The 26,142-nt window shown below is 47.2% G+C and overlaps 1 protein-coding gene across 2 annotated transcripts in view; it reads right to left on the bottom strand.

Annotated features, from left to right (window-relative positions):
- Positions 1-11,972: 11,972 nt before the first annotated feature.
- The window catches only part of LOC108632921 (GAS2-like protein pickled eggs), a 41,071-nt gene continuing 26,901 nt past the window's right edge, over positions 11,973-26,142 (bottom strand). The window contains exons 4-8 of one of the 2 annotated variants that reach the window (XM_018037800.2): positions 20,018-20,219; positions 19,295-19,379; positions 18,494-18,893; positions 17,995-18,400; positions 11,973-15,525 (exon numbers count right to left, since the gene is read on the bottom strand). In XM_018037800.2, coding sequence (XP_017893289.1) covers positions 14,627-15,525; positions 17,995-18,400; positions 18,494-18,893; positions 19,295-19,379; positions 20,018-20,219 — 1,992 coding nt within the window. In that variant the 3' untranslated portion in view covers positions 11,973-14,626. The remainder of the gene's footprint in view (positions 15,526-17,994; positions 18,401-18,493; positions 18,894-19,294; positions 19,380-20,017; positions 20,220-26,142) is intronic. The other variant, XM_018037801.2, reaches the window with a different exon arrangement.

Raw genomic sequence — 26,142 nt, 5'->3', positions numbered from 1 at the left:
GAAAACAAACGCTTCGCGGACGTGCCAAAAATTACTGTACATACATACATACATACATACATACATACGTATATACAAATTGCGCGTATGTATTTATTTTTATAATATATTAAAAGGATTCTTAAAATTAATCTGCTTTTTCTTTTAATCCTTAATTGATCACTCAAATAATCTTGCGCGATGATCGATAAATTCCGAAGGGGTGAGTTCACGAATTCAGGGGTTGCAAACGATCCTGTGCGAAACCCTCTTGTTCTTCGATGCTGTTTCGTTAAAGTTTAAATTTAAATAAATACTATTCGTGAATAGAGGACGCTCGAATCAGTGTTAATTCCCGTGCCGGTATAGCAGCCACAAAGTGAAAGGTTTAATCGTATAAAGCGGTTAACAATTTATCAACGACCAATTGTTTTACCGTTCCCAGCATTACCGATCCACAAGAGAATGAGATGGATACGCTTCTAGTGATTGGAAGTGAAATCAAAATCGATTCTCTTCATCAGATCTATCGCGATCTGAGGTACCGATCGTATAGAATGCAGATAGACTGTTACATCGGCAATTCTTGCCGGCACGTATAAAATAATCCGATTTTTCATTAGACGAGAAGAACGTCTCCTTTTACATACATTCTGTAATGCTTTATTTCGGCGATTTTCACATTTCTCTTAATTCAATATCGAACGACGTTTTTTATAATTGAAACGATCGTTAAGCAGAAGTAGCTCAATCAAACCGCAAACAACTTCTTACGCGGCGAAGTCTTTGGACGTTAATACTCGAAAAAAAGCTGAAATGGGTTGCCATTGAGGCAAATTGAGCAATTTCGATGCCGAATCCTTAACGAGACCGTCCGTTCGCCACAATTTTTCTCTGTACCATCAATTGCATCGGTGTACACGTCTTTTTAGGGAACGACCACTTTTTGTCCCCATCGCCCCTCGTTCTCTGTCCTCGCGGCGTCGCGTTTTTAGCGGCCACCTCTCACCACGGGTGGTGTCGAACATCGTAACGGCGCACCCCAATGCGTACCCACATAAATTTCACTTAGGAAAATGAAAATCGTTCAGGGAAACCTATTTCGCGGGATGAAATACCCAGGGTCGTCGTGTCTCCTAATATCAATTAGATTTCTGGATTTATAGGAAGTTGAGCAAGGCACGCTTCGACTCGCGAATCTCGTGCGCTCGCTAAACGTGTAACGTAGTCCATTGTTCCTACTAATGGTCCAGATAATTGCGAGACAATGGCAAAGGTAAAAAGCAACGTCACCTCATAGCCCGTAGAAGTATAACGCGCGAACCATAAAAGCTCGGCTAACATCGCTCCTTCGATTCCTAAGCCACGAACCGCCTGTCACTGACAAACCGCGGAACTTTCCCGACGCAAATCTTACCGATGTTAATCAGCGGTACTGCGAGTTGCTTCCTGATGGAAAATTGGAGTAGGATTTATTTAGTAATCGCGTTTGTTTTAAACAAGGCCGCTCTCGGTGATCTCGTCTAGATTCGCGATTACGCGGAAAGGTGAAAGTCGCGATTAGGAGTGTCTCCGGGCGCTGGGAGCTTAATCGAAATGCAGATTGAGTTCTCGAGGGGGCCCGTGGGCGGAGATATTATCCTTCAAACTTTGACTCCTTCGGCGTTTTTTTCCCGATCGAGGACGTTCACAACTTTCACGATGGAAACTGAAAAGGAGGAATCCTGTTTCGTTTCACGTATTTGGTTTCGATAATTGAGGGAGTTTTCTTGTTGAAATTTCGAGCGGGTATGTGTTACGAGCGGCAGCGGTCTCGCATACGAATTGGATCCTCTGGGGTTCAATTTAAACCGGATACCCGTTTAACAGATTACGTTGTCGGAACCAGTTTCAATTCTCGGTTCCCTTTTATTTCTCGCGACGACTTCACCGCACCCCCACCTGTACCGATTTACATGGAAACGAGGCTGCGAAATTGAAAGTGGAAGAATCGAAGCAAGAGAGCTTCGACGACGTTCCAGCCTCTAACGCCGTTCAGCCGGCTGTTCCAGTCCGGCGACAATAGGCATCGCATGCTTCTCGTTTCGCAACGATTCGCGGAAGGCAAAGGATCGCCTGGTCTAGGCCGTCGAAACGCAGGTGTTTTCCGTCGCGACAAGGCTGCCCACGACGCGACGACGACGATGCCTGCATCCGGTTGTCTGGCTACCAATTTGCAAGGCCGTACTCCCAGCGTTAGAAACCGGCTACCAACGTAATACCCAACGATTTTCCACCCCAGACTCGATTCTTCGACTCGGATCGCGAGCGTTTCCGGGATCTAGCTTTTACCAAGTTGGACGTTGATAGCATCTCTAACGAGGAAATGGCTCGACGGGAAATTGGATTAGCGGAGGCACGCTGCGCGGCAGATAGAAGTTTCCTTTGGATCGAGTGATCATCAGTTCAATTGGTCTCTTTATGCCGCACGATTTTTCCCATAGATGAAAAATATCTTCGATCTTCAAAGGAGTTTCAACGAAGTAGAGACAATTCCCGGAGACTTCCTGGCTCGTTTCATAGTAATCGATCTATCCCGCGTCAGGATCCACGGTGGTGCCGCACCGAGGCACGATGTGTCTATAAACTATGTTAAAACGTACAGCCGGAGAGAACCGCTCTCACTTTTTTCCATCTCTCTTCCTCCGGTTCTCTATCCCGCGGCCTCTATTTTATCCGTGGTCGCGTTCTTCGTTCTTTCCGCGGGTGCTCTCTCGCGGTTCGCAAAGCGAGAGAGGGAGAGAGTAAGAGAGGCGACATGGCAGCCAGCCTAGGCGTGAGTCATCGTGAGAGACAAGATCTCGGGTATAAGGAGGCGGCCTTGATGCTCTGCAAAACTGTTCGTAATATCGGTACTGGGTCCACGGATCGCTGCCTCCGATCGTCGTCAGGCCTCCACGAGATTTCATGGAATCCCACGTTTCGAACTGACGAACGACCATTAGCCTCGACGACGCGCGCCAGAGATCGAAGTTGCAATTGTATAATGAGAATAAAAACTGTTGCCAATGTCTGTTCCGTTCGGCATTCGAGGGAGTAAGCGTTACTTCGATCCATAGATCCTAAGCCGAGTCTATAACGACTTACTCTACTTCCCCTAAACGACTTTAATATCGTAGCATTGTCTGACTCGCACCGACTCGTTCTACTTCGGTATTCGACCTCCCTGCGACGTTGGCACGTGAACATAATTTCTCACGCGAGTTCCGAGACTAAATTGCGTCGAGAAGGTTCTCAGGACGGGAACGACGAGCGACGAAAGTCGGAGGCCCACCAAAGGAGCAGAAGGTGCCCGGGTTCCGGGCGTTTCGCCTCATTTGTCGCGATGCACGGAGAGGGTCATAATGGCACTCGAGCGACGGCCTTAAACCGAGTGCCAATTATCGCTCCTGACGAACCTTCCTCGTCCTCAGCTTTTATTTCGATTTAACGGTACGAGCAAGGAGGCGTCCCTCCCCCCCCCTCCGTACCCGGCGTCGGTATCCATTAATCGAGCGGAATGCGAAAAGTCATGCTCCCGGGAAAAGGGGTGCCGCCGTTGCGTTCGTTTCTTAAAATACACTCGGTCGTGTAATTGAAGGGCATCGATGGCAAGAAACCAGAGCCGCCTTCTTTCTTCTATTTCTTTTTTCCCTCCGTCCTCTTGCCTCTGCCTCTTGCCACGATCGTTAGCCGACGGAAAAACCGTCTCTTTGCCTATGGGACACCGTGACAGGGTATCTCGTGACACGATAATTCTGAATGCGATCGGTTTTTTTGCCGATCTCGTAGCGCGTGGCTCTAATGCGAACAAGCGGCCTGCTCCTCTTTCTTTTTTGCTCCGCGGATGCGTTTCACGACGGTGCAGCTTCTTCTTGCCGACCCGCGCCGCGGCGGGGCACTTAATAGCCGGGATACGTGTAACTTGGCGCAGCGTAATGAGCGCGACCGACTTTTTTGCCCGGCCGATGCGAGCTTTAATGCGACAAACGTGCTTTTTCTAAACGTTTCTCCGCGTAGGTCGTTGGACGAGCCGAGTTCCGGTACGAAACCTTGACAGTTTCCTCTCGCTCGATCGTACGTACCCGGTTTCATTTAATCCAATTACCCGTGTAATCAGATCGACTCAGGCCCACGCGCGGCATCGCTTTTTAATTTTTAATCAAATTCTACTGTACAGGAGAAAAGACAGTTACGACACAGTATCCGACGCTCGCGCGCGCGCGCGCGCGCTCCTGGGTTTAATGCCTTTCGGTGTGACTTTTAGCTACCAGGTATGTAAACCGCAGCATGAATTTATGTGCCAGTCATTTTTTCGACTCGTTAAAGAGCGCTTCGTTGACTGCTCGTGTAACACGCCGCGACACCACTCGCTAAAACTTTTTATCCCGATCCTCCCCGACAGAAATAAATAGAGTCTCCTCAGACGGATTCGTTCGAACAGTTTCCCCCAAAAGATTGGGAACGATCGTTAAGGTAAAAAAAACGGTGATAAACGAGTTTAAGCGAGTCCTTCGTTCGGCGTGACTAATTTTAAGAGCGGCCGATTCCCTCGTACAGTTTTGGAGGACGCGGAGAGCAACGCGGTCCTTAGGACTCCCTTAGATGGCAGAATTCTTTTTCATCGGAATCGGTCAACTCGGCGGAGGCCGCGAGCGGATCAACCCGGCAAGGATACACTTCCTATTAGCGCCACCGTGACCGATCCCTATATGGTTTAAGGCGTATCTCGCGACGACGCGAAGCCGACCGGTTGTGAACTGGAAGCGAAGGTCACTTCCGAAATATCCGGACCGGTTGCGAAATGGTACTTGCTGAATTCTCTCCAACAGAAGAACCGGCGATATTTTCATTCTAATCCTTTCACTCTCTAAGCTGCACCGGTAGAAGCTTGCAATTAATATCGAGTGACTATTATTGTGGATGCGTGTACGAATTAATGTATAAACGCAAACGATCGAAACTGACTCGTTTTTCAAACGTGAACTGCGTTCCTGATTTTGCGTTACAAAATTCGCAGCCTTCGCCGAAGAAGCATAAATCTTTCGAACGATGGCTCGCGCGTTCCATAAAAATTTTTACGATAAACTCGCTCGTTAGCACTGCTTTTACGGATCGTGACCAACGAATCGCCAATTTGTCCCGTCGCAGCGAAATTGCGAATTATTTACCGTTCGACGAATTAACAAGGAAATTCGAGGTAGTTCAAAGGTCCAAGAGTGTTTAAGGATTAGAAAACTGTTAAGAGTTCCGTGTTGCGTTTAAAGCAGTTCCTGCGTACACAGTGGCAGAGGTGGACCAAAAGGATTGACAAAATCGTGGAGGCAAGTGCACCGAGCGAGCTTCGGGTAGAAAAACTCGTTTGAAAACAGGCCCAGTTGGTCGGGCCCGTGTAAGTATCGCGAGGCAGACAGCCATTGACGTTTTTACTGTGCTCGTTGATTTGTTATTCGCGGCGTAGCGATACGAGAAGACGAGTGAGACCGGGGACCGGTCTACCTCGTGTCGTGTCACCTGCGCTGCGCGGCTGGGAAGAAGATATTAAATCGGTCTCCCTCGGCTCGTTCGGTAGTATGTTAATTAGACCGGCGCGTAGCAGCCGCGACGCGATTTCTTTTTAATCCAATTCCATCAGTAACATATTGCTTCACGGTTAAGGGTGTAAGTACGCGTGGAATGATAAATGCTACGGAGAACCGTGAGAAACGAGAGGATCGAGAGCCTCGTTATCGATGGACCACAATTATTACTTCGACAGAGATTCTTTGAACGGGCGATTCTAAACGCGGTGACGCTTGAGGAACGCGAAGGAGAGATTCAATTGCGTAATATTAATTAGGCAGAGCGGACTGCGACGTGGCGGGATGCGTGGTTCGGCGACGCGCGAGGCGAGAACGAAGAACGAGGAAGACTTATGCGGCGCGGAATGTGAGAGGAAAACTAGACCGAGTCGATTTGCAGTTTCTCAGATTACCAGTCCAATTTTGCAATCTGTCTCTCGATGAAAGCTACCGACGCGGTGTTACAGAAATCTCATTTCGAGTTACACCTCAATTAATTTCCGTTGCACAATGGCATGCAAATCCTAATCCCGCGTTACGCAATCGACTTCCGCGTTCGACGCGGGTACGCGTGTCTTCGAATGTTTTAACGGCCGGAGGAATAGTAAGTCGCAGATGTCGTTTCAGAGATAAAAGATGAAAGGAGCTCTCTTCGCGTTGTACGACATTTAGCAGAAGGAGATCCACCGCTTCCGGCACGGCCGGCCGGTATGCATAGTCGCCGGTTCGCACTCCTTTTTTCTCGTTCCCCTTTCGGCGAGAACGCGCATACGCCGCAGGTCGAAAGTTCGTGCGACCGTGCGCCTCGATTATTTTCAACCCGGAACACGATCCCGGGGCCTTTAGAATTCCTTGACGCGTCTCTCGTCAACGGTGACCCCCTATCTTCCGCGTCATCTTCGTATAGCGCGAGACCGGGCCGATCGATGGGATCGGAGCTCGATTCTATACGAGTTATTTAGTCGGCTAACTAGAAGGGTAACTAGGTCCCTCGTCAGACATCGGCAGTTTAATCCGCGAGGGCTTAGAGCGAAGCTGCATTTGCATTTTTCGAAACGTAAACGTACTTGACTCGACTCGGCAAAGGCGAAGGCGGCTGAAACGATCGTTCCTTTTTTAAAAATGCGTGACCCTCGTATCTCGGCGAGAACTAATTCTAGGCAGGATTACGCGCGGCAGGTGAGGCTTTATACGGCTCGGCGCGAGGACTACGTCCCGAAATGGTCGCCCCAAGGTTCCACACTTCCGCATGTCTCCCTTCTTCTTCTTTTTTCTCCGCGAGAATCGTTTTCGCGCTCCGGGACCTTCGACTGCCATATACGCGCGGCGCCAACACGCTCCGTGTCATCGTGTTCGCGATTAAAAGCTCGGTTTAATCGAGTCCGCGTCGTTGTCGCGCAGACGGCGCATAAATAGAACGGAACTTTAATCCTTCGGTCTCGGAATTCGTTCTCCTTTCGATGACGCGTCCAATTTTCTGATCGGCCGAACGAGCTTACATACAAAAAGTGTATTGTAACGCTCTGATTCTTTTACAAGCCTCCGTCCGGCTAATTTTAATTGCTACAACGTTCCAATTACGTCGGCCGATACAGAAAAATTGATTTCCACGCAGCGTACGCCTCGTGTTTCGTTAATTAACCAGACTACCTGCGCGGCGACACTCGATCAGGGATCGTCGCGCCGTTCTCTGATTGACGTCGATGATGCATGCCCGGCGCGACACGCCTCGATTTCGTCGCCCGATATTGCGTACTCGTTTTATACCAAGCGACGTTTCCGCTTTTTCTCGCTCACGCGAGTCCCATCGCGTGCAGCTCGCTGCATCGACGAATCACAGAAAACTGCTCCTCGATTCCGAACTAGCTTTCCTACGAGAGAAACTTGCGATTCAATTATAGTAACAATATAATTGATCGCGAGCCGAGATAGCGATACTCGTTAAGCTAGAGGAAATTCTTATCCAGATATCATTTTTTAAATTGACGTAACAAATGGCTCGGTTCGCGGTTCGCTTATTATTTTCAACAATTCCATGTTTCATGCTGTGCAACCTTGTTGCGTAAAACTGCACCCGAGACACTACAATTTACCGCGCCATCAATAAACATCGGATAAAGGTTCATTACGAGCCTCGACGACGATTACTATTAATCATTCGTCCCACCGTTTTAATTAGAACTTATCCGTTCGTTTACAATTGAAATCGTCCCGCCTCTTAAGCGTACCCGCATTAACGCTATCAATCATCCTCTCCGAAACTCGACTATTTTTGCCACGATCCATCTTCCACAATTGGTGCCCAAATTACCAAAGTATTAATTATCAGAATTGATACGTCTTTATAGTAAAAAGGTACCTCGCGTACCGAGACGATCGTTTTCTAAAACCGTGAAGCAGCGCTGACAAGCTGGAGGGTCGTGATTATCCAGGAACGAACGGGGTATCAGGCTTTAGTAATCAAAGCCGGTGTTCGCGGAAGATGATGACTTTCTCGATGAGCCCGGAGGTCCTCGGAGAGGGCCTCTTTACCAGCTCGTCGTCAGAGTCTGAAGAAGTGACGCCACTCGTAACGCGAGACACGAGTCCGCGGGCCGCGCGCCATTAACTTCTCATTAGCGTCGCGGCGCCTCGCTTTCCACGAAAACCGCGCGGCCATTCACGGCTTCCCTCGACTGCATATTTCGCTGTCGGATGTTCGGCTCGGGTCAACGTTTTAATTGGAAGGTCGTGAACTCCCGTACGCGAAGTCCTCCTCGCGTCGCCGCTTTATTAACGCGTTACGAAATTCTGCGAGCGCGCTTTCGCGATGATAAAATTCACGGCCTGTCTCGTTACGCGGTTCAATGCGGGTTTCAATTTTATTTATCGATCGGCAACGTCGAACAAAAACGCTGCGGAGAGACGACTGAATTGAAAAAACGAGCCTCATTTATCTTTTCCTATTCGGGCCCCGCCGACAAAGAGGCGATTAGTCGTAGCGATTAGCGTAGTTACAATAGGAACTGCCGCGGTTACACGAGTTAACCCTGTCGCGGACTGCAAAATTCATGAGAGGTAAAAACCGACAACGAGCCGTTCGCGATTTGGTAGGCCTTCGGGCGAGCAAGGACCTCCAAGGCTGACGCTGTTCTTTTCGACCGATATGGCAAGCACGTAACCTACTGGCGAGCCTCATCTTTTACCTGCCTGTCATCGGTGACCCTGGCAGTATCTTTTCTCCGTTCCCCGAGAACTACGACCTCTCCAGACTGACAATTCCGCCGTGTCAACGTTCATGGGATCCACGTTTGACGTTCGTCAATCGCTATTGAATGCGAGACCATCAGGACGCGATGTTAAACGTCTCGTTCGGCAGTATGTTATGAGATTTAATAAACGGGGGCGTATATGCACGATCATTAAGATAGTCGTGACCCGGAAAGCCGGTGTAAAAATCAGCGGCCGAACGAAAAATCGGTATCGAGCAATCGATTGGGTTTACAACCTGTCGGCTGCACGCGAGTCGCAGTAAACAGCGATAACATATTATGATATAAAACGGGTAGCTCGTATTTTCACTCGGAGAGAACAGAAACGGCTTCGGGTTCGTGGGAGAAGCGTTTCTCGCTGGCAAATGATCGAGCAACGATCTAGGCACCGACCGGTCGGTGTCCACGATTATTTGCATATCCAATGCATTTCAATATCTGTCGTGTACCACATCTGCCGTTTCGAGGTAAGTATTACGATCTCCTTTAACGCGGAACGCACGCGTGCACGCGTGGCTCGCCAGGTGCGATTCCCGACGCGCCAGCGGTTATTAGAGAAAACAGAGCTAAGGCATTGTTTATTGATCGTTAATCCGTTGAGTTATGGGCCTGGGAGACGGAAGGTGTTCGAGAAATTCACGCCGTTATATTTAGGAGATAAATTTCGATTTTCGATGGGGAGTACTGTTAGAAACGTGCTCATTCCACCGACGGTATGTTAACGAACGAAAAGTCCCTCTAATGATTTACGAACGAGTTAAGTGTCGCACGCGATAAGAGGATCGACGCCCGAGGCGATAACGCATCGCGCCGAGGCTGTGTTCCGAATCGACAATTTTTGGTAACGATTCTTTCGGAGTATGAACAGGTAAATATGATCCCGACCTACGACAAATCGATGTCAACGACCCGCTATTAATCGACTTAACATGATAATAGACTCGAGGGAATCGTGCCACGCTCGTCTCCTCGAGAAAGTTCGATTCCCGTGCACACAAGGAAGTCGATCCGACGCTCTCAAAGTCTCTCTCTCTCTCTCTCTCTCTCTCTCTCTCTCTCTCTTTCTCTCGGTGACTCGAAGACCTACGACAACGTAGGACAGTCCCTCCCTGCGTAATACTTTTACAACCGCGAGCATCTTTTAGCTTCCCCTAACGTTGGCGATTAGACTGCCTACAACTGCTTCCTCAATTATCAAATGAGTCTTGGAATTTGCATATAATAAACGGTGATACTCGGAGGAGACCGACATGCGAATTCCCGGACGTCAATAAAATGATTGTTCCCATCTTTATAGAGCTCTATTTCATCAGGGGATTAACGGCCAACTATTTATCAACGTTTCGATGAATGAGAAGCGAATTCCATCGCTCGGATGAAACAAAGGAATATAAAATCGCGACGAGAGCCGACGGAATGATCGAGGGATCGTAAAGATCCCGAAGGTGCAATGGTTACGAAGGGCGTAGGCCGTTGTTACGCACTCGTGTAAAAAGGGAACCGGAGGCACCTGCAAGCTGCCGCCCACGAGAGCTCTGGTATACCGAGAAACGGTGAACATTTTAACCCTTAACTGGCTCATATATCATCTCGCATTGGCCCTTTACTGGGACGATGTTATTAAGCCTGCCCATAAATAATCTCCTCTACCAGAAATTAACAGTCGTATCCGAGCTAGACTCTGGCCTTCGTTGACCCATTATATCAGTAATTAGATGAATCAATTATTGAGTAGATACATGAAATATTATCCTAATTTTTATTATGCAAATGAATTGAGATTTCGTGGAAATGTCCCATCGGGGATTTTCACGTATGAAAATCGTCGAGGATTCGGCCCGAGTTAAGGTCGGTCGCCAGCGTGGGAGTACTTTCACCTCGCAGCGACTCGAAACGTTTATTATACCGGAGAAGTTAAAAACGCGAAACATAATACCGAGTTACCGTGCCGTTAAAATTCCGAACGTTGACAAATCGTCGCCGATCGCTACCCATCAGGGTTACACCTTGCGCTCGACGCGTTATCAATCACAATTCGCTTTATTTATTATCGCAGACCGTATCTAGGAATCGTTTCGTCGTTACCCGACGAAAAAATTATCATATTCTATGACTAGACGGCGCAGGAAGAATTCCGACGAGAATGGACTGAATCGTATTGGACGAGTCGACAGTAGAAGCTACCGGACTGCGTCAGAATGTGTAAAACGTATGTTTGCTGCAATAACCATGAGATTCCCGGAGTACCGTAGCGGAATGCGAAATGAGCAGCGTCCCGTGCTCGTAGGTATATCGTTTCGCCGCGTTAAACGAGAATCATTAGACAGGCTTTAAGCGGATTTTCTAATTACAGCCATTACTTTTCGCGACGCGTTCGATGCGAAACAATTTGCTCGGACACGAGCGTTTACGACTCGGGTTGAATATGAAAAAATTCTACGAGTTCTCTAATCGAATGGTTGGCCAATAAAGTTGGAAACGTACAAAACGTTGGCTAATCGGGCCCCATTATTTCCCATCGTACACGATTCCACGATGGAATCGTCGCTGTTATTATCGAGGCTACCGCGACCCGTCATAAATCTTCTAGACGGTTTTAAAAATGGCTCCCTTCCGAGATCCGCGGTGTATTATAGCGAGCCGGCACAACAGGCCCAGACACAGACACAGACGGAGGAGAGGGCCGTGCTGACTCACGTACACTAGGACGCGTATGCGGAGCCACGTTGTTGAGCCCATTGTTGGTGGCTGCCGCGTCCGAGAACGAGACCCGTCTCGCCATATGCGGCAAGGACGCCGATTACCGCGGTGTATTGGGCCCCGTAACGGGCCTTATGCGCGTGTTTACCTCCGCTTTAGAGGCTGCAGCATCCAGAGAAAGTACTTCGTTAAGGGAAGTCCGTTCTCCGGGTGTAATCGTTCCTTTACTGTTCCACAAGCCGATGCTTTAGTATCTGCTCTTAGTCGAATCAATTAAGGATCCTCGATCGCTCGGTCGCTATTCATTGGAACAAACGGTTCGTATGGATTGATAATGTAATTTTCTGATTGGGATATGAACTCATCGTCAATGAGAGAGTCGGAGAGTGAAGAGAGGTGATCTTGGAGACTAGGAAGGAGGCAATGTACGTTGAGAGAAAATCTTTTCAACGTATCGGTCATCCTGTTTTTGTTAAAGTTTTTTTTATTGTATTTTTTTTATACAAGTTTTCTCTCAATTTACAACTTCTCGTAGATAAAATGATATAACGTAAACATACTCAACGATGCGTATAATAATCGTAATAATCGATCATCGTCACCCACGGACGATGACGATAATAATCGTAATAATAATAATTATCGTCGCAATGATAATAGTAATGTCGTTCGTTATTCAGAATAATAGAGATAGGGCTTGCGGTCGTCGTAATTAATATTAATATTGGTAATCGTCGGCATCCCGTTTATTTCTCGCCAGCCTGGGGTTACGAAGCTTAGGCTTTAAAAAACGCGAAAAGGGTTTACTGTCACCCCCACACCATTCGATATCTAAAAGTCTACGAGCAATTTTGTAAAATACGCCTTCCGGAAAACGCGCGGCCTCTATTCTTTTTATTCACAGTAGACCATTCGAACGAGACGCTCTGTTGAACGTTTAAGTTGGAGACTTTGGACGGGAAGCATTCGTGCTTCGTTATTCTTATTATTTCCCTTCGAACGATTCGTATTTTCACTTACTTTTTGTCAATCCTAGAAAACAATTGGTGAACACGTGCCATGATTTAAGTTACTTTGAACCACTCTCTCCGCTCTTCAATTTTGAATAAAAATACGTCGCGAACAGCGAACAGTTCAAAATCGAGAAAGAAATGCGCGCGTCGTCCGAACGTCGGGGGAGGCTTCGACGAATTCCGGAAACGCGCCTGCGACACGTCTCACTAAAAAATAATCGCCTTCCTCTATCTTTCGTCACTACTGGTCAACAAAATAAACATCTTCTTTTCATCTACCTTAATTTGTTAATATCGGCGGGGTGTCCCGGAGACGGGACGCAAGACTACGAGGAAAAAGAAACTTCGAGGCCGATCGTTAGGCCGCGATATGATCCGGTTCCGTAATAGACAATTATAAAAAATATTTTTCAGCCTCATTTTTCTACCATCGATTTTCCACTACGTTTCATTCGCGCGTTCCAACTTCAAAAGATTTCCTATGAGAACCTCTCTCTCACCTCTCTTTTAGAATATGCTTGACACAGTTTTTCTATTGCAAATTGCAAATTCATTTCCGTTCGCTTAGACGTTTAATAATTGGATATCAACCATTCTATATTATGATACTCCCCTGAAACGTTCTACGTATTGAGCAACTCGCAGATCTCTTATTCTTCATTTGGTTTTTCGAAACGCGCGAGAACCGAAAACAAGGTCCCGCCCGAGTAGTCCCCCGCCAAAAAGACACTTGATTACAAAATATGCCGCTACGTTCGCGTTTGGTATAAAAAACAGTGAAACATTGGAATGGCGTTTTGTCATCGACGTCACGCGTCGCTATCTACAATAATGCAGTCTGTTTTCCTGGGGTGAAAATTTGATTTTGTCTCTCCTCGCAGAGATCCCACTCGGATCTCCATACTCTCTTTCACTCTCGCTCTCATTCTCTCGAGATTCTTTATTTTATTCGTTCTCGTTTATCTTGCGTCGTGCACCACACTCCATCAAGCGAAATCTCGCAACGCGCAAATAAATCGTCTTTCAATAAATACAACCGATAGACTATATAAATAAATAATTTCTCCCCGGCTCATCTGGCCGGTGCTCAAACGATCGAACGTATTTAGAAATCCTGGCTCGCAAAATTGAGATCCTCGCCTCGCGATCCCTCGTCGAGGGATCGCGATCTTTGCTCGTCGATCCGTTTCAATACAAACCTAAGAAAAGCCACGCGACCTCGTCATTATTCTCTTGCTCATCAAATTTCAAGCAGTTCACGAAAACACACGATTCACAGAAACCCAATTAATCAAAGAATATCCACTCGTTTTTTATTACGGTTAAAAAGATTATATAGATATCTAGAATAATTAAAAAAAATTATAAAAGTGAAGAGTCACTCATCCGACATGTAAAAAATGAGAATCAAGTTCGGTCGCGTGTGTCCGCACGCAAGTGCGGCATGCATAGGTGCGTAATCTCTCGTTCTCGGATCAATCGACGAGCTGTCAGCCGGGGTGCAATTAACTTTGACTCGGAAGCAAAATCGATCGGGGAAGCCATTAAAGCAAGCGGCACGCACCAGCTAATTGCTCGCTCGAAACTCTTGTCCGTTCGTCATTTGAAATTCGTTTTTATGTTCGTCGACGAGACGTCCTAAACTACCTATCACCCTCGTCCCTTCTCTTTAATCTCTTTTTGTTCACTTTACAATTTCAGCACCAATCCAAGCACCACCCCGATAATACACGCGACTCCTACGAGCTAACCGATCGACTCCGTACGCCTGCAGATCCCGTTAAGGCTCTCGTCCAATTGGACGCCTTCGATCTCATCGTCAGATCACGCGGATAATTTATTTTCCCGATAAATTCGTTCGATGGAAATTGAAATAAATATGAGGGGTCCAAGCTGGACCCCGAACATACCTTCGTTAATGATAAAAAAAGAAATCCTCTTCGCAGGTAGAGTCTCGCGCGATCGTTACGGGATCTGGAAAATCGGGGGCGTCACGAGCGAGGAAGAAAGTAACACTCGCGAGGCTCGACAAGAGAGTCCTGTCCGCGATCGAGGAGCCCGATGACCTCGGGGACACGCTCCGTACCATTCGTCGAGGAAAACTTCACACGCTGTCAGAGGCGACGGACATCGGCCTCTTGTAGACGGGGGCCGGTATCCTGGAGAAGCCGCCCCTCTCCGAGGCCGGCTTCGGATCCTTTCTAGGACTAGCTGTCATCTGATTGTCCTGGGGCAACGCAACGGTCCCGTTACCATCGATCCACGCCCTAGTGAACTCCATGTTTGCGACACCTTCGCCGGACCCGTGAGCCTGGTAGTCCCTCAACAGGTCCTGCAGCTTCTGGAACACCTCCCTCTCGTCCTGCAGGTGTCCGACTTGCTTGAATATCTGTTCCAGAAGAGGGTTGGCCACCTTGGTAGGCGAGGATTGCAGCGAGCCGGAGCCAGCCTTGATTCTTCTCCCGTTTCTGTCGTATTGGATCCCGCCGTTCGTACTTTGCCTGGGCAAACTCTGTCTAGCCGGACTCTTCCTAGAGAAACTAGTGGTAGTGGCACAAGTGGTGGGAGCAGGAGTTTGAGGATTCAGAAATGTGTCCGATTGGATACTGGGTCTCTGTCTAGCCTGTCTACCGTTCCATGTGTTGCTGCCACTTACTGGACTCTGGCAAGTCTTCGGAATAACCGTGGTGGCTTTGCTCAAGCTTCCCGTCGGTGGTTTCCGCAGGCTGTTCCTGATGTTTCCGCGTTTCAACGGGCTCCCCTCGGGGCTGGAGTTGCTGTCCCGTGGGGTCCTACTGCCCGACGAGGCTCTGGACACGTTGCTGTTCTCGCGGACGATGGAACCGGCTCGGGGCGTTCGGTCCCCGGAGGAGGAGGCCACGCTTCTCGAAGGCGAAGCGCGAAGAGGACTCGCGGGACCGATCCGGGTCTTCCGCAGACCCGTCTCGATGCTATCCGTCTCCACGCAGGACCTCTCTTCCGTATCTGCTTTACTAGGTTGCTCTGAACAGAAGGTGAACATAGGAAGCTCGTAAACGACGTTTAAAAATGGATCAGTGATTCGATTTATTACATGCGCAAAGGGAATTGTGAAATTTAAAAATTAAAATAATATTAAAATAATATTTATTATTTTATATGTACGAATAGAATTGCTAAAGGAACGAATAAGTTTTGATTCCTTTAAACAATGCGAGTTCTTTCAAATGCCTATGTTCACGCACGTTTAGTTGCGTAACAAATTCGCGTAGTTCTGCACGCAAATGTCAACCGAAGAGGCGTCACCGGTTCCCTCGCTGTTTATTCAAGCGAATTCGAGTGGACTTGGACCTGATTTAGGATACTCGAGGATGCGTGGGCAGCTCGAATGGACAGGTCGCATAATCGTGTTTGACTTCTTTATATCGCGCCACGGTTGGTCAACTGACCCCGAAGTGGCATTTCGTTGGTCTTACCAATTAGCTCTGCTCGGTGACATTTGTCCGAACGATGGAAACGAGGCGTCACCATTTTTTCCACTTATGAAGTTATGCGTTGCAGATTTTAAGAAATCATTCGTAAAGTATGCTAATTTATTCGTCAGCTTCTTATCTTTACGGTTTCCTTCTTCGGTACGATTGACTCCTCGAGTTTAATTATGTATAAGGAATCGCGACGATTGCGTAATTACGACGACTGCCCGTGCTTCGAGCAAAAAACGATTACATTGTAACTTTATTGCGCGGAAAAAAGTTATTAGCGCTGCGGTTAGCCACTTAATGAGTAAATAAACGCTTTTTAAATCACCAGAACCTGTTCTTAGTTCCTTACCGAAAACAGTTTTCGCGAGTGTCGTCCAGAAAAAGTATCTCGAATAAAATCATCGAGCGTGATCCGTCACGACGAGCGCGATATCGAACAGCTCCGAGTGTCTATAATCGTGTTTTGAAAAGAAACAGTTTCGAAACGATAGTCGACTTCGGTAGTTGCACCACCCACGCACCCGTTCCACTTCTCTTTCCGCGATCGTTACTATTTTGGACCACCCTGTAGCTCGTTAATATTCAAAGTACACACGCGAGACGCGGACCAGCCTGACATTTAGCCGACTGTGAAGGATTACACGCGAGGGAAAGAGAGAGGCGCGCGTATGCGTGTACCGTGAAAAGCGTGGGCGATGCCTCAACAACAACCTGTCCACGGAACAATCGCCACTCGGTCGATCCTCGATAACACAGCTCCGCCACGCATACTTCTCGCACTTGACACGTATGTACCACGCCGCGCTGGTTTCCGTGTCTGATTGCCTTCAGTCTTTCTTCTTACGCGCTCACAACTACGATTTTCTATCCGTTTTCAGTCTCGCTCAAAATCTATCGCTTTGTCAAACACTGAGGGAACCGATAAGAATTCGCGTTAATTCAACGAGCTCGACGAGAAATAAAATCTTCCAATAATGTACAAAAGAATCGCGTACCGAGTACATAAGTACTCTAGTTGGTCAGAGAAGACGCGGAGATGAAAAAGAAGATTCCGCGCGCTGTCGAGTACAAAAGAGCTGAAAAGGTGGGACAGTATCGCGCGAATCCATCGAGCTTTAAGACGCGAATTAAATCCCTCCAGACGTGACAATCTCAGATAAAAGTTAACAGATAAACCCTCGTTCCTTGGTATTAACATCGTTTTACACTTGCCCGCAACAAAAGCTCCACGAGTGTCTACAGTGTCTCTCCGGTTTAAATTGAAAAATTACGTAATAGCGAATATAAAGCGTCTGTACAGCGTTAGAAAGCGAGCGAATGAGAAGCGAAAAAAGTTAGGAAAGAAAGTTCGTAGCGCATAATGGCGAGTTTTGTGCTAAGAACAGACCCCGATACACCCGCATATTATTAAACTGAATGACTAGCTTTGATCCGCGCGAGTGTCGCCTCGTTTTCTTCCCAGCGGGACACGCGATTTCATCGACGGATCGCCCGGGACGATTTTACCCAGCGTTATGAAACGACCAGTAAGTACCGCTGGTAAACGAGTCTATTTAGCTTTCTTTTCCCTCGCGCGTTATACTTGACGTTGTCGTTCGAGGACAACTTTTACCGCCATTTATACCAGTACCGCTCGTTGTCTGTTATTTTTGAAAAGCGTAATAATGGGAGAAACGGTCGGAGCGAGTCGGTTATCGACAAGATTAATGGAACTCGTTAATAATTTTCCTCTCGCAAATTAGGCGAACAGGTTTCGAAATCGACGAGAGAACGTGTGTAATTCGCTCGGGACCGAAGGACGCGTGTTGAGAAAATTTTTGGAATCTAACGCGTTACCAAAAAACTTTCACGAATCCTCGGCTGGACGTATTACGACACGAAACAGGCGTGGCGACCCACGCGCGTACCATAAATCGCGAAAAAAGGAACGAGATCGCGCGCGCCGAAAAACGACTCTAAAATACCCGCGTGCTTCGATCCAACGAGAATAACGTACTATAATCCTACTCACTTTGACAATCGGCAACCGTGGGCGATCCTTGCGTGCACGTTCCAGGGTGCCCGTTCACGCTGTTCGACTGCACCGCTCCCAAACTTCGGTAACCCTCGTCAGACACCTCGCTACAGTTGTCCGAGTGCTCCCCGTCGTGCGGCGACTTCGTATAGTTCGCGTTGCCGCCCGCGTCCTTCGCGAAACTCTCCAGCACCGGCTCCTCTTTGATCGCGGGCGGGCTGGGCGTCGGACTGCGGCTGCTCGAGTCCTCGCGACACTTGTAATTGTAAATCGTCGGCTCGTACTTCGGCGTGTCGTCCTTCTCCACGGCTCTGCGCGCCACGCCACCGTCCACCACGTATCGCTTCGTGAACTCTTCCGTCAGAGGAACCTTCGTGCGGACCTCTTGGTCTTTCCTCGCATCCTGGAAAATAGATTCACAAAATCTTTTTTGTAGAAATATGAAAAAAGAAAGAATAAATAAATTAGGGAAACAATTATCGTTTATGATTCTTACCTTAACTTCCTGATGCTTTCCGTGATGAGTAGGCGACCGGTCCTCCTCTCGGAAATTTCTAATAGGCGAGTCCTTCGCATGATCTTTGATGGTCGGACTGTTGGATCTGATTTGAGGTTTCGGGGTTGGCGATCTCGATCGCTGTTTACCAAAATCGGGTTGATGGTTCGGACTGGTCAGGTACTTGCTCTGCGGCGTCGGACTCCTCGACCTGTTCGTCTTTCGTTGTTCGTCGTTCAATTGGTGCTGCTTGCCGGAGGACTGGTAAGGCGTGGGCGATCGGGACCGATTGCTGGAAACGCTCCTGGCCGCTTGCAGCTGCGCCGATGATTGCTGCTGATTCGCGCCCGTGCACGAACCGACGCTCGATGCCGAACTACGCCGGGTTCTAGGAGGTGATCTGTGGATCAGCAGCTGGGTTTCTTTCTCGCACCGTACGGGCACAGGCAACTATGCTACTCTACTTGAATGCGTCTCTCAAATAAACTTCTATCTGTCATTTATACATCCTATCTTAATAACGCATTACTTTGCCTGTTCCTCATACAATTATATCTCGTCCGCGATTGGTGAAACGTTAGGAATTTGTTCAAGCAATGTCAACCGGCGAGTTACCCCGTTAGTTATCATTGGAGCTATTGAAATTTATCGAAAAACATCGTTTAAACGTCTCTGAGATGTACAATATAATTTCTCGCGTCTATCGAGTAGGAAGCAGGCAGAGATCTCTCTCGGCGCGGAGGAATGAATGACCGCGGACAGATAAATGACACCTTAGAGAAGCCAGAAAATTACTCTTACCTTTCGTAATGCACCTGCGCGCTGCCAAGGTCGAACGACCCTCCAGCCTTTTGTATCAACTTGGCTGAGATCATCGAGCGATGCGCTGCGCACGGAAAACAGGAATAAAATTATATAATAAAAAGAATTATACGATTGCGCGATAGATGATCACGTTCCGTCTTTGTTACCCGGTTTTATTCGATAACTAAAAGCCTAAGGGTAGATGCAATAATCGGATTTGAAGCGTATCCGGAACAGTTTGTCAATTTGTTAATCAGTCCACTTAGTGGGCGCTCGCCCTAACGCGATGATTGCTATTCACGGATAGAAAAACTCGCATGCTTCAACTCGTTTCATTTAAATCCTCTTTTAATAATCTCACTACTAGCCTCAGAAGCGTATAATTTATTCGCGAACGTTTTATGAGAGTGCGATTGAAAACTGACTAACAGAACTGTAATTTGCATCTGTCCAGAATGGCGGACGAGGTTATAATTCGATAAAAGTATTATTTAAACGCGAGGAATCGCCATCGTTCGTTCGCGCGACTAACGAGTCACGATCATTTCAAATAAACAAGAAATTCAGCTTTCGCAGAGACACGTAACAGATTCGAAAGGATCATATTTATTCTCGACGTGAATGAGCTCATCCTTGTTTAAATCGTCCAGCGAGCCTCGTAATTTTTATTTAACAGCGCGACACGAACTATTAGGAAAAGGAAGATTGAGATGCACTCACAGGTTTTGCATCGGCACGGGTCGTGCTTGTCCAGATAATGGCTGAGGGTGTCCCATCCGCCACCCACTCGCACCATAACGTGGCTGCGGAGGATTCGCACGAAAATCAACACCTTCGTGTCACCGATGCGATATTTCCCCTCGGAGACGCGGATCATCGGGAACTGCGTGGGACACGTGCACCTCTCTACCAAATCTCGAACCTGAAACAAAACGGAGACACCGACTGTTGAAGAAACGGGTAATTGTACTTGGAAACTGTTAAGGCCGATTCCGACTTTTAGAGGATAATAAGTAGGTAGATATAATTGGGTGGAGATACCTATTTATGGGAAATGCCGTGTTAACGTCGACTCATTCTTACGGAATCTCGAGCCGATCAGGTCAGCGAAATAGTTGGCTAATTAGACGTAATCAGACTGATATTTCACGTTTTCTTACGACATATCGCGGGAGACAAAGATTTTAGATTTTAATCTGAACCGCAATAGGAGATAACTATCTCTCGACTAACCAAAGGCACGAGGCGTCAAATTTTTTGAAAATAATAAAAAATTTTCCAAGCCGTCGAATTTTGAAACTGTTCAAACGACGGAACTGTTGAACAGCAGGAAGAAAAGTGACGCGGACGCGCGTTTCCGGCACGCTTTAAACGCCTTTGGATACCGTTCGTGTTTCCCGTGGTTTTTAATGCGAAGTGAAAGCAGAAACACCCTCTGTCCGTCCGCGAAACGCTCGGGGCTCGTCGAGATCCCTTCTCGTAGGATTCCAGTTTTATCGACTTTTAACCGCTCGTTAATTTCGTTCGCACGAGCAACGCGACCGCATTTCCTCTTTGATCTCACTCTTTGCCCGATCCAACTATAAGAATTCAGATAAAACATTGGACGCAGCCTAGATACTATCATTGTAACTGTCGTTAATTAAACATGCATTGTAAGATGCAGCTCGGCGATATTTCATTCTATTGTAACATAATTTTATTTTATTGTACATTGAAATTCTTATGGTTGGAGAAAATTTCTAATTAAAAATAAACAATTTCTATCCTTTCCTCTGGGAGGAAAATTTCAACGATAGGTTCTGGGATTCCAACCAATTACAGGTGGAATCACTTTGCGGCTCCGTTATCTGTATAGGAAAACTTTCTTCTCCCGGCGTATATTAAGTCGGGCCGGCGGTTATTGATTACGCTCTGTTATCGCCGCGGCGAATCGGCCGCGGATAAATATATATCATTTACGTGCGAACACCCACAGGCGGCCGTTTGACAGCGGAACGGTGAAAATTATTTATCGCCACGGATCGGCGTGTATGCACACGCGTCCAGAGATTCTTGGCGTTCACCAAACGCCATCCCTTTTCTTTCTCTATCCACAATTTTTCCGTACGAATGATTTATACGGATTGCGAAACTGGTCCATTGTGCGATTTCCTCCAACAAGTTCCTTCGACTCTCGATCCTGCGTGAGGACAATCCATCGTAAAATTTCGTACGTTATTAAATTCTGAATGAACGCGTGACGAGTGCGACTAATTATTGCGTCACGAGGGTCAATTTTTCCTGTGGAACGATCAAAGCGAAAAGGGAACGATGAACGATAAATCATGGTCGCGGCACGGTCGATCGAAATTCCATAAGCGTGCCGCGACGCTGTTCCTGTTGACGTGGTTCGTTTTTGCGTCACATCGTCTCTGTGTTCCAAATATTTCGACGTGTAACACTCGAAGAATCCTCTGTCCCATAGCAATTGAAGAATTACGCAAATTCGTCAAGAGACGTCCAGCTGATATTGGCGAACGTTCTTTCTATTGCTTCACTCTGTTACGAAATCAATTTCGATAATCGATCTATGCCGAAATTTCAGGGCATTCTTCAAACGAATTTGAAACGGGAGTGGTCAAGTCAATTTTAATAACGTCAACGCTTTTCTAGCTCACCTTTGCGACACACACCGATTGTCTCCGTCTCGGTAACTTTCTAGGCTACGCGTTTCCTGCCGTGAAACATTCGTTCCGACAATGTTACACGCGCGAAGAGGCAAAACGATCGCCGGACAAGTGTTACAAATAATATTTAACCCGTTAGAGAAGTGTAAACCGTTCGGTAATCTCGAAATTGAGAATCGTACCGCCATAAGGTGGCTGGTACCGCTCGGAGCTCGCTCGGCTCGGCGTGGCGCATTGCAGGTGAGCGGACAGGATGAATGGTTATGATGCTATAATGCAAGGCCGGCAACGGCTTACGTAATAGAACCTAGCCCAACGATACGGAACACGTATCAGTTCGAGGTGCAATCGTTCGGAAAGTGGAATCCCAAGTTGGCAAGACTACCTAATCCCTGCATTTGTCCCGCCACTCCATTTACAAACAATTCCAACTTTTTTCTGGTTCATTTTAATATCAAAGAACGTAAGCTTCCCTCGATATACGAACTGTCCAAAGACTTCGCCGTAATACGACTTTGCTCATTTCAATTTCGAGTTCGTTCCTATTACATTTACTCGAACGCAGAGTTTAATGTCAAGGAACTTCGGTTTAGTCTGAGGCCCGAGGGGAGAACTCTAACGGAAGACAAGCATTAACTCTCTTTTTACATCCTGCCTCGGCGAGACACGCTGTTTTTCGATTTCCAGAAAATCCGAGTCAAGATCACTGACATTGACGGCCGTTCTCTACGATCCATCGATCCCAGCTTTATCGCAACAGCGTACGCACGGTAATTACTAGCGATATAAGGAATTATCCGCGGTCATTATCGATCCAAGCCTTTTTCTTGTGAAATCTCCACTTTTTTTTTGTCCGCGTTGCCACACGCAGACTTTCCCTTTAACTGACGCAAACGGAAAATTCATAGAACCCGAGATTTTTCCATGTTCTTTGTCAAATCGAATAGCATTTTGTTCGCATTGTGCAACGAGAAATCGGCCACTTTATACCGGAAGTCGATCTGGAATAATTCCCTAAGTAAGGTGAAACTGTCGGCGGAAAAATCCGTGGAATTAATTCGATGCCTGCGTGTATCGCGTGGGTGGCGAACGAGTTACCCGCCTCTGTTCCCTTTCTTCGCTAAGAATACTTAACTGGTTTACGCACCGTTTTAACTTTAGACGATTTTTCTTCAATTCGTACAATCCGACTCAAAACACTCAACCCGACGATGTCCTATTCTAAGTTGTTTAAAATCTTAGACCAAGAGCTTTCGTGATTAAGACTTTACTGCGACCCGATGGATATTTTAATCTGTCGTAAGATCTTAAAAACTTGAAAGCCGAAGTTTCCATAATTAAGACGAGTGGAAATAAAGAGAGAGAGAGGCTCGTTACTCTCGGGAATAAATAACAGCGGCGCACGAGAAGGGTATTTCACGGGTACGCGTGACTCCGGTTAGGCCAGCCAGCTGGGAGGATGGAAAGTCTCTAATCCCGACGGGATTAGTTTCCTCCGCTCGTTGTTATGTTAATAGACGCGCCGACACGCGGAAGTAGGCTCGCGACACAGGTAAGAAAGCTCGTTGAACAAACGAGAACTCATCCCGCATCGTTGCCGATGGCCACCATAACGCAACGAGCCGCGCGCACGCTGTGAAATCGTGAAAAACAGTAACGAGATTCGTCGCGGTCTCGATTCACTTCTGCCAACGGATTAATGCCCAAGGCCAAGCTCGATTATTTTATTACTCGCAATTATTCACTTGACACCTAATACTTATTTCGAATAAATTGCTAGTAACGATAATTTATAACAGAAGTTTACGAGTCTCGGTACCGTATCGAATGAAAAGAGTCGATCCAACTAATAGCTTTCTAATAAAATTGTTGGCTCACGACTTCGTTAATTGTAAATCAAGCTTCCAACTCTTACGTTGTGGAAACCAATTTCCTATGTACAATCGAATTAAATTAATCTGACAGCGCCCGAGACGCGACTTTCATATCGTCGAGCGTGTAACCGCGAAAATAAAGGGGGAGAACTCGCGACGTTGACTCTGATAGATAGCGCGCGGGACAAAAGGATCCCCTCGTTACGTCACCCTCTCCTGTACGAGGGAAAAAAAGGAAAGAATTGTCCCCGACATTTATTAACACGGTGTATACACGATGGGAGAAAGTGATGGAACCTCCGCCGTTCGAGATCCTTGATCGCTATCTCGCCGCTATCGCCGGCAACCGATCTTCCCAGGACGATCGGGGAGAAGAAGAAGCTCGTGGGAAGAGAGGAGAGAAGGATGGATACGCGCGCTAGGTTCCGTGATTGCGATTCTTGATCATGAAAATGAGCGAACGCCTCTCTTTTCCGGGGTGAGGGAATATGAAAGTCCCGCAGGAGTCGCATCGATCACGTAGCCGCGGTTCTCGCGCAGCCACGGTGATACAAGGTCGAGTCTACCGTTCCACGAGTTTAGCGATCGGGGGACTCGGTAAAAACTCTGACGCAAGAGTCGGAGTCTCTTTGTCCGACAGACCTATTTCGCGGGTGGATTAACGACGAGAACGGGGGTAAAATTCTTTGTTCCAGTTCCAATGCACTTTTGTTCGAAACTTTTTAGATAAAAGCCTGGCGAGCCGAGGAAACTCCGGGTGTCCAGCTTTTTCAGCCGCAGCAACTTCTTATCTTACGAGTATTTCGGACGTATAGTCTCTCGGTTCGAACGACCATGGAAATATATCTGTGACATTCAAATTTGCTCGTCTTCTTCTCGTTTACTGGAATGCATTATCGTACGTCGACGACTCGCAGACGAGCGATTAAGCAAAAATCAATTAAGCGGAACCCACACCGCGACCGATTCTTCAATTTCCAGCCGCCACCCACGAGTGGAATAATGGAAACGGCGCTTCCTTTTCTTCTCCTTTCAGCCCCGTTCCTCCGTATACCCAGAAGGCATACGCGCATAGAAAAGAGAACGATGTTCGGGTCGGAAAAAGAAGGCCGAAGCTGCGCTTGGTTACTAATTAGGGCCGCGGCGCATTGATAAATCGTGCCGATTATTAAAAGTCGAGTACGAACGCGAGGGCGTGGCTCGCCCACGCGAAACCTTTTCTTTCCCGCCGCCTTCTTTTTGCAGTCGTCGTTGTTCTCCATTGACTCGCTGCGGTTTTTGCGGCCGGCAAAAATCGCGCGAGCGGAACGGCCGAAGCTTCATCTTCCCCGTGTCCGCCCCCTCGCTGGTGAAAAATTGAAAACAAACCCCGAGTCTGTGTCTCGAGGCGACGTTGACCATTTCTCGGACTCCACATATATATTAATCGTACTCGTGTATCACACATCGTGTCAATCATAGTTCCGTCGATTTGACGAATTAAATAATTGAAGAGGTCAATCGAGTTTCGCTGATCCCAATGAACAAAAATGGGACTTCTCGTCTCGCGAAGCTGTCGAGTGGTTTTTGTAGCAAACAACACACGCGTCAACGCAATGGTGCGAGAAACATCGTCGAAGTACTTGTCCGTGCATTCCTCTCGATGATTGCCGATCGATCGATCCCTTACAATGGGTCTCGTCGTTCGTGCAACCGCAGCTAGCGCCGGAGAGAACAGTTAATTGATGCGTGCCACGCTGATTTCCAATTAAAATAACGCCTCGTACAAAACGTCATTACTCGCGCACGGATTCCAGTGGCGTCTGCGTACCTTTGCGCCGCGTCGCATGCAAAGAATTCTCGAGGATAACAGTGACCCAGTGATTTTCAACGTAAGCGTCGAGAGGAAAATATTTTTTTCACCAGATCGTTTATGTTTCTCTTTCCCAAAAAAAAGGATCGTTTCTCGAAGCATTTTATGGAACGATTTCCACCGAAATGTTTGCTTATTTTAACTGAAAGTTGTCTGACATCTGAATTTCGGCTGCATTGATAGATTAACTCTGGCGTATGAACAATTTTTGGAAGTATACTAAATTCCCAATTGATATAATATTTTTTTCATGCTGCTCCAATGGAGCATAATGCGACTCGTGACGCGAACCAGACGAGAATCATAGATGAATGTTCCGTATGATCGCTGCGTAATGAATGGATTTTAAAGGCGCGCCGTTATTCATGGATCCCCGCGTGATTGCTCGATAATTCTAACACCGATACTTAAGGATGTATAGGCTATACACTTAAACAATGCTAACATGTT

The sequence above is a fragment of the Ceratina calcarata genome, unplaced genomic scaffold (genome assembly GCF_001652005.2).
Source record: "Ceratina calcarata isolate Rehan_Ccalc_2016 unplaced genomic scaffold, ASM165200v1 scaffold178.2, whole genome shotgun sequence".
Classification (NCBI taxonomy): domain Eukaryota; kingdom Metazoa; phylum Arthropoda; class Insecta; order Hymenoptera; family Apidae; genus Ceratina; species Ceratina calcarata.
This window is presented reverse-complemented; position numbering and strand designations above follow the sequence as displayed.